The following is a 13,892-nucleotide window of genomic DNA, read 5'->3' as shown; positions in this document are numbered from 1 at the left end:
TGTAATGGTACTGAAATACAAGTAAAAGTCCTCAATGTTCTTCATTTGTCAACAATAAAAGTAGTAATAGTTCTCCAGGCAGAATGAATGGTCACTATGGAGTGTAGCCTATATATCACACTATTGTGGTATTATTATCACTGATACATTAAAATGTAAGCAGCATTCAATCAATCAATCAATCAATCAATCAAACTTTATTTATATAGCACCTTTCATACAGGTTAGTGCTTCACTAAAATAAAAACATGATAACACTAGATTAAAAAACTAGATAAAATTGTTATAGTTTTAATTTAAAGCCTATTGTTTAGTAGTTTGATTTTATAAAGCTACCTTATTGTTTTATATGTAGCCTAAAATCTTTATTTGTAAAGTTACAGCTGTTAATGGAGTACAGTATTATTAAATGTAGAAGAGTAGAAGTATAAAGTGGCATCAGATAGCTCAGGTACCATATTTTCCTTAACACTGCGTCGTTTCACGTCTGCCTGTCGGGGTTTAGTAATGTAACGGTTACTGGTGCGTCAGTTAGCTAACTAGCTGCTGAGTGATGAAACGGCAGCGAGCTCCGTGGGGAGGAGCTGTTTCACAACGGCACGACACAAACGAAAAGTAAAGGTGTTGTTCAGTGTTAATGAAGCTGGTCTCATGTCAACTGATGGCCCAGAGGCGACGGAGAAAGTAAAGTCCTCATTTTTTATTCACCTTTCGAAAAGTCTTCAACGGTAACTTCAAGCTAGCGTCAACGAGTCTTTTTTCTTTTAAACCACAAAGCAGCGCGCAGCAGCAACGCCCCGGGGCCGGTGAGTAACTGTGCTTTCAGGAAATGTCAGCCGAGCAAACCACTCTCTAGCATCTGTCAGAACAAGTTTTTAAAGTTTCTTCTCATTTTAATTCGTTCTATCGTTTGCTTTAGTAACAGATAAAGAGCTTTAAACTTATAGAGTTCCTCATATTCACCCTCACTTATAACCAAAGAGCAGCGGCGCTGGGAAACTTTTTTTTACACCTGCTTTATTCTCCTCTAAGCACTGCTAGCTTTACTCCCACTTGCTCAACCACTTATTTTAACGAGCAACAGGCAGTTTCCACCACCAGGACTAAGCATGTTATCAACAAGTTTCCAGGCATGTTTGGACACAGATGTCTCTAACTTACATAATATGATTGACAGAGGAAGCTGGGAAGTTGGCATCATTTTATAACGTTGGCAAGGATCTACATTAACAGAAAAAAGTGATTATTTCTTGTCAAAGAGGTCACCTGACCACCAGGGACAGCCACATGAGGACCAGCTGAGGGTCATTAGATTTTCTATTTGTTTCAGTTAATCGATTTGAGTGTTGTTGTTGTTGTGGGAATGAGTTTTATGTGCTTCACACTGCTGCTGCTGCTGGTGGGCATGACTGCAGATAAATCCTCACAAACTATTTTAATGAGTGGATAGTTAGATAGCCAGGAGTTTTAAAGATGCATGGTGCTCAAATCTAACCTTTACATTTCATTCTGAGTTGCATATCCTATCATTGTCTCACTTGTGCTGCACCCTTTTCATCTTGAGTAGTGAAGCTGTACTTAATGGTATGTGCATATCCGGATTTTCCCAAGGAGCTGGCAGACTCTGTGTTGGACGGCTGCCCAGGGTGGGTCTTCCACTTCTCCCTGACAAATGATTAAAGCTGCTTTGTGTTTGCTGGTCTGCATGGGTGGTTGGGTTTGTACATGCCTGGCAAACACCGCTACTAGGTTCACTCCCACTGCAGGAGAAAATGCTCACTATGTACACCTACACTTTGTTCACTCGCACTTTATCTAAACTTTATTTAACAGGAAAGATTCAGTGAGATTAAAAATCTCTTTTTCAAGACAGTTACTGACTGACAATAAAAGACAGATAACTCAAAAACATAATTAAACAGAAATTCAGTTATTCAACCATTAAATCCTGAATGAAAATTCTCATACAACCATATAACATCCTCGAAACCACCTAAATAGCACCTTAAACAAATCCAAGATCATTTGTAAACTGATACCAACAGCCAGTATTTTCTCATACCCATATTAGCCGTTACAAATATAAATTTATATATGGAGTCATTGTATAAACGCAGGTGCAACACAGGTAAAGGTTTTCAGACATTCGTGACCTGGTTTTGAAAAAAAGACCATAATAGTTTTTTTTACAGCCTTTTAATAGGGATGCACTCTGACCATGATTTTCAATATCCATTACTTTTGTGATTAAAAATGTATCGTTTTGACTATAAAATGGCAGAAAGTTTGAAAAATGCCCATCACAATTTGTCAGAGCCCCACAAAAATGACTCAAACAATTGATCAAATATCAAAATAGTTTCCAAACTGTTTTGAGTCAATTGATTAATCGATTAATCGATTAATCGATTAACCGATTAACGATTAATTGTTTCAGCTCTAGAGTAGATGCACAGATTCGATGCGGCAGATGTTACAGATCCTAACCTTAATAAGTGAATCAGGTGTCCGTCAGACAACATGACCAATCACCGGTGAGCTGCTGACTCAATTTTCAGCACCACAGCATCACTGGTGTTTAATATCGTCTTATACATATTATCAGTAGATGTCAGCTCTGTGTCTTTACACAACACCAGTAATCTCTTGCTAAAACTGTGTGTGTTACATGTTTTAAACAGGTTGAACATGATGGTGTATCTGCCCTCAGGTTGGAATATGTTAAACATGTAAATAATGTTAAACAAATATTATCAACATAATCTCATAATGTGTTGAGACAATATGATTATTTAAAACAAGCCTCAAAAGAAGGATGGTGTGTGTTTACTAGAGAAGAAGTGATCTTGTGTTATCTCACAGTGAGGTTTAAAGATCTTAAAAGTGGAGAAAGAGAGAGGACATTAAGTGACATACTCATATTAAAAAGGAAACATAAAATGTTAGTTCAACAAATATTGGCAGTAAACATGATACTGAACAAATACTTTATAATTTACTTTATGTTACTTTTTAAAGCTGTCTAAGTTTCCGTCTGCCTCCGCCCTCCTGTCTCGACTTATGTCAGGATCAACTTCAGTTGTTTAGCTGCCGGTTTGCTCCAGACAAAACAGTTCTTGTTGTTGATAATGACATCAGTAAATTTGGTTAAGATAAAGCGTCACACTTCATTGTAAACTGCTTTTTTAAAGCTGCTTGTGAGGCCCACTGCGCTGAAGGGGAGTACTGTGTTATGTGACGCCCTAATCTTGTCGTACGACAGGGCCTCGTTTGTAGTCCGTTAAAAGGTTGTGGGAAACATGAGATGTCCAATGTTGTTTCCTCTTAACCCAAATTGGGTTACCTTAAATGATTTGTAATGCTTTAAGTTAATAAATGAAGGTGGTAAACGGGAGTCTACCGCAGGCAGCGATTCGATGTCTTGAGGAGGAGTTTCTGCCAAGTATTAGTGCTTTTTACAGCTCTTCTTCCAATTTTGACTCAACTAAAGAGTAAAACCAGCATCCTCATCTTTCATTTGAAGACGTTTACATCCTGGTAAGGACATTGTTGTGGCAGGAAAGTTCATGTCGGGCAGTAATTACAATTAGACGAGCTTGTTCTTTCTGATTCTTTACTGCACCCAGTGTTTTGTTGCCCAACGCAGCGGAAGATCTGCACTGCCATCAGAGCTCGCTTCCTTTTCACAGCTGTGGTAGGACTGGGAAGTGTGATATCTTCTGTGTGAAATGGTCTTGAAAGTTTTTAGCACAGCTTCATACTCTAACTAGATATATTAGGCATCAACATTCACTTTCTTTTCATCATAACATTCACTTCTGAACATGACATGATGCTATTTCTCGTTTTTTAATTGACAACTCGATAAGGACTCGTCTGATTATCTTGATAATAGTGTGCAGAAATTTGCTGACACAATCTAGATCTCCAGCTGTGTGGTTTTGCTTAAGTGTGTCACTTCTAGTGACCTCTTTTCACTGAAGCAGAACTTACTGAGTTTTCATGTCAGGGTTAAAAAAATGTTTGACATTTTTGTGTGTCTTTATCATGAAGTATATTTAAATTTAGATGCACAAATGGGCCTTGTTTACATGAGACACTTTGCATTATGAGGAAAGGGGAAATCACAGGTGTAATTAACGACATTAATGATGACTCAGTTTCAGTAATTTTCCCAGTAGCCATCCCATAATGCAGCCATCATTAATGTTATTATTTACATCTGTGCTCCCTGCTATGACAAGTCAAAATGTCTGCTGCCAAAAAGGTCGACTGGGGACTTACATGTTATTTCCACTTCATTAGGCACACATAGATGAAAATTAATGCAGTCTTATACATCAGCCATGCAATAAATGTTACCTTTATGAAGCTTAAAGTCAACTTAATAGTCATTTTCAAGGTCTACTGGTGTTGGTTGACGAAAGTTTAGAAAAATGTGTTAATATAAAGCAATGTAAATCCACAGCACCTCTGAAATGACCATAAAGTTGAAGGAACACCTTTCTGAAAACTGAACATAATAACCTTCATGGAGGCAACATTTATTTCAGACCTGTTGTCATTAAACTGTATTTATTTTAGTGATCTGTACATAATAAACTGAGTGTATTCAGTATGTAACAGAGGCATCAGTGGGGCTTTTGAATGGATGATAAGAGGAAAGTGGTGCAATGAAAGATGAAACGTGTCAGGAAGTTGTGAGTTTTTAGCTAATCAGCTTTTAGTTTTGCTCACATGTAAAAATACAGACATACATGTTGTTTTCTGAGGAAGATGATTTTCTTTGACCAAAATGAAGCCAGTAGGTTAGAAAAGTTTAAACTTTTACCATGAACTTCCGTGCTGCTTACTGAGTGTATGTATAGTGATCATGTGGCTACACTATTATTAATGGAGGCAGGTACGAGTCTTGATTACATGGAGTGATAGTTGACTTGTAGAGGGTGAAAATAATGTGAATTTTAAAACACATTGAAAAGTTTCACAGTAAAGTAAATCATTAGATCAAGAATCGGTAAGAAAGATTAGAAATCAAAAGGTTTAAAAGTGAACCTGAAAGTATTGTGTTAAAAAGAAAATGAATGTTAAGCACAAAAGTTAATTTCATTAAAGATTATAAGAGTTTGTTTCAAGAATTGCTCATAATCACTGAGCGAGCCTGGGGCCAGATGCATTAACGCTGCATATGCACAAAAACCATGAATATGCCATTTACAGAAACTGGTTTTTATAAACACAGAATGTGAACACCTCACATATTCTTCATGTTTTCATGTTTCATGTTTTTCTAAAGTGATCTGAGTGATCTCATCTTTTAATTTACATAGGAGTCAAAATATTATTTTGCTGTTAATATTCTTTTTATTTTATCCTTAGTTGTGTCACACCTTGTAAAGTTGGTTTAGATACGAATGCTACAAACTAATCATTGATTACATTTCTGAGATATCAATGCCACCGATGATAGTTTATAGGTCCATGTGATGAATTAATGATATGGACACTATAAGAGCCACACAGCCGTACGTAACGACAGCTGTTCTTCTGTTGGAGAACCGCGCTGGTGCAACACAATCGGTGAAATAACACTTCTTCTTTCCTGTTTGTTTAATTGACAGCTGTACAGACAGGTGGAGCAGGTGGTGAACTGATATGAACAGCTGGTTCAGGATGTGTCTTCATCCATTTATGGCTAACTGTGGGAGTGGAAATGAGGCTCATGCATGTGCGTCCAGTTCCACAATGACTGAGATTGATAAAACAGAACCATGTGTACATTCGGCTTTATAAATCTGAAGAAAAGAATGCGTCTGCATATTTCTGGCTTTGTGCGTACACACAGTTTTATGCATCTGGTCCCTGGACACCCTTGACGGGGTCTTACAAAATCTAGCTGCTCTGATGGAAAGGAGCTTTTAAAAGTTATAAATAATACCTCAACAAATCTAACTCTTCCTCAGTCAAAACAAACCCACAAGCAGGAATGTGGACTTCATAGCTCCAGAGTTTGGTGCTCTTAGTTCACTGTTTATGGCCACATCACTGCTTGTAGCAGCCGTTTCTATCGCAGTGCATTTATCATGGATCTTGATTTTGCACGAGACCCTAAGCTGCTTATGGCTCCAGATGAGGTTCAGGGGGGTCACAGTGAAAGAATGTAGACTTGTCTGAATGTTTTTCTATGCAGTGGTCATATGACGCATCTGCACTTTCTATTTTGACCAGAATTAGTCCACCATGAACAGTGGTTGCATCCAGATATAGTAGGGTGTGAGCTGTAAGAAACGTGTAAAGCACTTTTTACACTTTAATTTAATTCAACCTTCAACTCCAAAATGTGTAGAACAACAATCAATCAGTGAATTTTAACTGTGCAGAGAAATTATAAGGACTTTGAGCCACCAGTGATAGTGAGTGGACAGAAACTTAGATGTGGTCTGGTGTGATGTGTAGAGAGGGACATAGGAATTTAAAATGCTTCCTGTCACCATGTCAGCAAGATGAAACTGCTCTTACGTTACACACAGTAGCCCGCAGTGCCAACAACAGCAGGGCGTATCTACATCTGGAGGTTTTGCACAATATTGGAAAAGTGTAAAGGATGTTTCGTATTTCTTTTACCAGCATTGACTGGAAGTTAAACTACTACAGAGTCTGTTTCCTCTGTTACTCTGAAGATTATGTGGAAATGTGGAAAGTGAATGTCAGGACATTGTCCGGTATCTAAAGGAGTGCATAATAATTATTATGTATTAATAATGAATAGTTGGAAAGCTCAGCCCACATGCTGTCACTGATACATTTTCACTGGTCCTTTTTAGATAATAGATAATTGAAAATGGATTTCCACAGAAAAAAAACAGTTTCAGCATTTTGCAGAAAAACACTGAATGGGCAGTTATTACATAATCTCATATATTTCATGTTTATCATGAATATTTATGTTTTCTGTGCTTTCTATGGTGAGTACTGTGTCTTATATACAGTCTATTATGCTGCTGTATGTTACACTCATTGTGGGAAGATTGTGAGGTCTGAATGTGTTATTAGCTCGATGTCATCACACGCATCTGCAGGGTCATGAGGGTCATGAAGTCTGTCATGCAGCTCAGAAAACTGGTAAAAACAGACATGTTTAGCTTTTATTTTTATGGCTGCATCCTCACTTTTCAGAGTGAAGATGGATGGAAGATGACGGTTAGTACTGTAATTACATGTTAATTGTAAATGTTAGATCAACCAGTTGGACTGGAAAGATGACAGACAAGACAACAGACTAAATTCCATAAAAAGGATAGTGGGTAGACCTGTGAGGTGGACTGAGGGAATCTGTCCCTCACTTTGCATCATGTTCACCCTGCAGAGGAACTTAGTACTTAATTGTTTATTCAAAACTGTAGTTCATATTAAAATGGTCTACACTGGCAACATGATGTGAGACTCCCGAACGGGAGAGACAGATCTTAAAGGATCAATCATGTCAAGTCGAGTCAGTTTAATTTGTATAACTCAATATCACAAATCACAAATTTTCCTCAGGGGGCTTTACAATACAGCAATACAACAGCCTTAATCCCTAGACCCTCGATTCAAACTTCAGGAAGAGCAACAGAGGAGGATCCCTCCTGGACGGACAGACACGCAGTAGATGTTGTGCACACAGAATAGACCAAGAAAATTACAGAAATACAGCGTGGAAAAACAGGATGACACAATCATAATGGATTTATAACAAATATGAAGAATGTGATCAGGAGGGCGTCGAGCAACTTCCACGCACCGCCAAAAACAGATAGGACCTGAGCCACATGACCTCCGTCACCACGGATAAGTCTGGTGATATTCTTTATTTTTCTTACTACCAACAAACATCATGAAAAGACCAAAACCAACAAAGCGTTAGTCCACCTCCCAGTACTTTATGACTCCCTGTCCTGTCTGTGTCACTCAGTAACAAGTGGGTAACAAATATATAGTTTCCCTTTTTTAAAAAGGTTCAGTTATTTGCTAAAACAGCTGGATGCTGTATTGTATAGCAAATGTTACTCAAACAGAAGTAAATAGTGACTTTGTTGATTTTGTTTTCAGCTGTGGATTAAAACACATTTGATGCATTAGTGAGAATTCATAGTGGTTGAATGGTATATGTAGGACCAACTGAAAATAGTACTTCATGCTCATTAAGAGCATTATAAGGGTTTCCAGATGTTTGATTGGATAAAGGGGAGACTGATGTGTGAGTTTGTGGGTTCATGTCACCGTTGACACAGTCCTCTGTCATTACTTTAGTGTCACTGCCTTCACTGTGTCTTTGGATGTGTTTGTTGAAAGTGAGTTGTGGTTCACTTTGTGTGTTTTAGAAATTAAGCACTCACTATGTCTGATGGGGACTATGATTACCTCATCAAATTCCTAGCCCTCGGTGACTCTGGCGTGGGAAAAACCAGCTTCCTCTACCAGTACACAGATGGCAAGTTTAACTCCAAGTTCATCACTACAGTCGGAATAGACTTCAGAGAAAAAAGAGTGGTAAGTTGTCATCTGCTAAAACGCATTTTTAGTAAAACAATAACCTTATTATTAGTTTAAGCATCATAATTATTAGTTTCTCTCTAAACTTCTGATGTAACATTTCTCTCTGTCCATGTGTACGACAAGCATTTACATACAGACTAATTAGGGTCTTAAATGCATTCCCGCACCATTAAGTAAGACTCCTGTAACAAAAGACTACTGATGAATGTTGCAACAGAAACCTGTGTAATGAGTAATATTGGTGAACGGCAGGCAGCTCCCTCCTTAAGAATAAACACTTCATACCATAAGCAAACAGCTGAGCAGTGTTCATATTTACTCTTTAATGCTGCTGACCTCCAGCTGCAAGAATACGGCCTGAATCCACGAACTGCAGGTTTATCACAGCTACACTGAACATTTAATATGTGAAGTGACTGAATGTCCGTCATTGCTCATCATTGTCTTTTTTATTTATCATTAATGTTTCCATCACTCCTGATAAAAAGATTAGAGCCGCAACGATTAGTCGCCAGTTAACCGATTAGTTGCCAACTATTTTGATAATCGTTTTGAGTCACTTTTTTAAGAAGAAAATTTCCAAATTCTCTGGTTCCAGCTTCTCAAACGTTGGATGAAAAGGATAGATCTCGATTTCATCAAGCATCCAGACATCCAGAGCAGCTCACAATGAAACACAAGATTCATGCTGCTCGTCTGCTGTAATGAATTAAAATCAGTGAAAACAGTCCATCATATGGATTTGAAATGTTTTGGAAATAAAGCCAAATTGTGTTATTTTTTTACTTTTTCATTAGAGACGAGCATGTCACAGCAACACTCATATTACTCATAGTAATAGTTGTACAGAGAATATCGAGTTAGTTTCTCTAAAACGCCGCTTGTCTCTGTTTCTCTCAGGTCTATAAATCAACGGGTCCAGATGGGTCATCAGGCAAAGGACAGAAGATCCACATGCAGCTGTGGGACACTGCAGGACAGGAGAGGTACATGAAGTAGTTTTACTAGCTGTCTCACACTCATCAATCTGGAATTGTTTGTTTTCAAATGTGTTTTTATCTTCAATTAATTACATTTCTAATGAAGTTTTTCTATTTTTCTGTCAGGTTTCGGAGTTTGACAACTGCGTTCTTTAGGGATGCAATGGGTTTCCTCCTCCTGTTTGACCTCACTAATGAACAAAGTTTCCTCAACGTCAGAAACTGGATGAGTATGTCCTCTGATGTGTCACATAAAATGTACAATTTTAAGTTGTTGAACAGATGATTTTATCAGGAATCACTTCTGGATTTCTTTAATTAGGACAAGTGCACAAGACATTTGACTGTGTTCATTTTTTTTGTTGACTGCCAAAAATACTTTCATGTGCAGAAAAGCTCTTGGAGTTTGGCCCATGTAGATTTGACGCTTCTGTCAGACACAAAATACTGTCAAAATAAATATTTTTCTACAAAAGTCAATTCTTACTTGAGCTCTGATGTCTTTCAGGCCAGTTACAGGTTCATGCATACTGCGAAAATCCAGACATAGTTCTATGCGGCAACAAATGTGACCTGTCAGATCAGAGAGCAGTGAGTGAAGAAGAGGCCCGTGAGCTGGCAGAGAAGTATGGGTATGTCTCAGTTTTAAACCATCTGTACATGAACCTCTCCCTGAAACGTTTGCCAAGAAGGCAGTGGCTGCATTGTTTGCCAAAGTCTGTGAAGGAGAATGTCAGACGAAATTGATCCTCCTCGAAGAGCAAATATTTGTCCACGTGTGTAAAATATCCTGCTTTGGCCCTAATAGACACACCTTTACTAAAAACACAAATATCGTAATGTGTGTGCACAGGATACAATGTTTTAATGCCTTCAAGAGAATATTAGACCTCAGTGTACAGAACCAGTCAAAAGTTTGGACATACTTTCTCATTCAAGCTGTCATCGTCTGCGTCATTAACTTTATTTTCCTCCACGCAGAATCCCTTATTTCGAGACAAGTGCTGCAAACGGACAGAATGTCAACAAGTCTGTGGACGTCCTGCTGGACCTCATCATGAAGAGGATGGAACGATGCGTCGACAAGTCCTGGATCCCTGACGGGACCGTCCGAGCTAATGGACCTACCAACCCAGACCTCTCAGAAGGCTCGGAGAGGAGCAAATGTGCATGTTAGAATGACGTGGAGCTGTTTAAGTTGTCTGTGTGCATAATACTGATGTAAAAATAGGAAGATGTCCAAGTTTATATGTTGTATTCTGTGTTAGGTGAAACTTAACATTAATTTGTGCCCATTACTGATATACTGTCGTTGACAGGCCGTATTGTTTGTCAGTACAGAATTAAGTACCTTTTGAATGTGGGCATCATTTCATATCAAGGGTCTTTAATTAATTCATATTGGTTGTGAGTGTGGGGATATTTATTTGTTATGATGCCTCGCTTAAATGTCCAACTTATATTCATCTATCAGCTCTCTGTCAGTTGAATATGCTGATCATGTTTTCAGGTATAAACTTTGTGCTCCATGTTGCAACAAAGTGAGCCAGATGTGTTTATAAATATGCTGTTAATACTCTTTAATTGCTGAAGGGTTTGTAGAGTCACACTCAAGAAAGGAGTCACTTATATTTCTCTTTGTACAGCCAGGAAAGTGTTGACTGTGATACCTGCAGTCACCTTGTTTCTTGTGGATAAACTTTTAGGAAACTTTATGTCAGCATTTACAGTTTGTGCTACCGATGGTCTACTGAATGTCAGGCTTAATACTGCGGAAAAAAACGTAGCTCACATTGAACATCCAGGAGTGATTAGATGGACAATTAACACTTGTTTCCTTTTCTAAATCAACACTTGTGTTTGTCCGCCTGCAGAACGTGAATTATGGAGCTCAGTTTGACCAAGTCATCTACACTTCATTATGCACAGTCACAATTTTGTCAGATATTAACAAAAGATGGATGTTCAGTAGTTTGATAAGAGGAATAGATAAATCATATCTAAAATCTGAGCAGTAACTCAGGCAATTCTTCATCCTGCTGTATAGAAGATCTTTGCAAAATATATATTTGAAAAAAAAATGTAAATGAAAAAAAGAGCTGATATTCATATTTTGACTTTGTGTTATTCAGACTCAGATTTACCTTAAAAATATAAGTTTATGGACATGTAGAGTTTTAATTCAGGATTCAGGTTTAAAAGATATAAAAATATACCAACTGGACAATTCATTTTTTGATTCTTAAACTGCGGAGATGCAGCTTCACCTAGTTTCTTACTCTCCTTAAACATTAATAATGAGGAAGAAAGAGCAGAGGTGTTATTTCACACAAAAATGACTATTGTTTTATTGTCTCGGGTCAACAGTTTGTTTAGGGAAACATCAGCTATTCAGTGCCAATTGCTCCATTTCTGAATTCCTCAATAGATTGTTGGATTGAAAGTGTTTTTCAGGTTTTCATGTGACAATATGTTAACAATATAGATTTTTGAAAACTGATGAACCCAGATTTTGTATTAGTAAGTGTTGTTTTTTTGATAAGTAAATGAAATGAGGCTTGTACTTTGGTTTACCTTCACAGTGTGCATTTAAAATCCTAATGATTATCACTTGAAATTGGTTTATAATACCACTGATATTTTATATTTTACAGAAATGGAGAGTATTTACACTTAGTAAAACACTGAAATAGCACAACTGTATTTAACAGTGTTGCACAAATCCTCATTATATTACACTGTCATTCTCTCCTGTATAAAAGGGTAAAGTATATTTTCATCTCACTGTTTCAATTCACAGATTATGTCACGAAAAATTGAATTTGATGATGTTAGTAAAACTAAATGGAAATATTTGTCAATTGTGCCAAACACTTTCATATGCAAAATATGTACATTATGTCCAAAAATAAACATTTTTATTTATGTATTCTTTGAAGCATTCATCTCAGTTTATATAATCTATCTTGGAAACATTACATTAGTTTTGGCTGTAAATATAGATTATCTGGTTCTATTTATAGCCACTATTCTGTTATGTGACATTTCTGCAACATTCACTGTTAATCACCTCACCAGGATACAGGACATATTCAACCTGCCACAGTCTAAGTTCAAAATGGATTGATTTTTTTCCTCACTGAATTATGCACAAAAATGTGGCAAAGATATTTAATTCACATATTTTTACAAATTATTTTCCTTTAGCCTCCTGGAAGTCTCTAACTAGACTGGAGACCATTTGCTGCCAGTTCAATATACTGGGCAGAGGTTAGACACTCCTGTATGATGTGACATCCCAGCAATTGAAGTACATCTAACTCTCATGATAGTAACTGTTAATGTTGTCACTGTTGACAAAACAACTTAATCCTTTCTGAATCCAGATTTAATCCTCATGACACATTTAGTTGTGGGAAAATAGTTGTGGTCTGAAACAGTGGCGGACTCAGGTTGTCTGAGGGGTGAAAAAACATAAACGGGACCTGATAGATTCAATGGACCCTATCAGCAGAGAGTGATGATGCATGTTTGGTAACAAGGCTACATCCCCAATTAAGATTAATATTTTATAAAGTAAACATTTCTGATATAAAATACAGGGAATTAATAACTTTTTAAATGTGTATTTCTCAAACACATCTGTAGTAAAAACATGGAAGTATTAACATTTTGAGACATGGCTGTTTTGAGCAGTCTTGTCAAATCAAAGGAGAACTCTTTTGGCTGTGAGTTTATAAACGTTAATGACCTTGTGATGGTCAAGTGGGACGTTCCTCTGAAGTGTCTTCCTTCTCCACATCTGTTAATAACCTGGGTCTTGATCAGCTTCAGTTCAGTGATGATGCATTTGTCACTGGCAATGTAGCATTTATTTTGAGGAGTTGCGTGTGTGTCAACAAGGTTACTCAAAACGCTCTCTTAGAGATTTCGTAACAGTTTCAAGACAGATGATTTTTTAAAAACTTTTTTACATGTCTAGGCAGAGGTTTAAGTACTAGGCATCCCTCTAATTGCTAATGGCTAAGGCGAACAGTTATTTCTTTCATTGAAAGGGCACCCAATTCTGTACTTCCCTATGTTGGACTTAGGGGAACCCTAAATGGCACTTTTTCCATTTTTTTGTCACTAGAAGGGCAGCCATACAGAACCTCCAGCAACTCATAGGGCACTGCATAACATTACAAGGCACTGTAACATTATCTTCCACTGAAAAGGCAACCATGAAGGCACGTCATTCCAGATTGTCACATATATTCATGAGAGTCATGATAGCGTTTCCTCACTTCCTGTTTTTTCCCCCTCAGTTCCTGTTTTATTGAGTCCTTAGTCATTTATTGTTTGTAGTGGGGGTTGAGGTGTGGTGGGAGTATT

The 13,892-nt window shown here is 37.5% G+C and overlaps 1 protein-coding gene across 1 annotated transcript; it reads left to right on the top strand.

Annotated features, from left to right (window-relative positions):
* The first annotated feature begins 526 nt into the window (after positions 1–526).
* Positions 527–12,447, top strand: rab27a (RAB27A, member RAS oncogene family). Its single transcript, XM_044348366.1, has 6 exons — positions 527–806; positions 8,364–8,532; positions 9,439–9,524; positions 9,645–9,748; positions 10,027–10,150; positions 10,500–12,447. Exons 2-6 carry the CDS (start codon positions 8,380–8,382, stop codon positions 10,693–10,695), a joined length of 663 nt encoding a protein of 220 aa, XP_044204301.1. The 5' UTR covers positions 527–806; positions 8,364–8,379; the 3' UTR covers positions 10,696–12,447.
* Positions 12,448–13,892: the final 1,445 nt, after the last annotated feature.

This window comes from Thunnus albacares, chromosome 1, assembly GCF_914725855.1.
Source record: "Thunnus albacares chromosome 1, fThuAlb1.1, whole genome shotgun sequence".
NCBI classification, from domain to species: Eukaryota; Metazoa; Chordata; class Actinopteri; order Scombriformes; family Scombridae; genus Thunnus; species Thunnus albacares.
The sequence above is the reverse complement of the archived record's forward strand: the minus strand, read 5'-3'. Positions and strand labels throughout refer to the sequence as shown.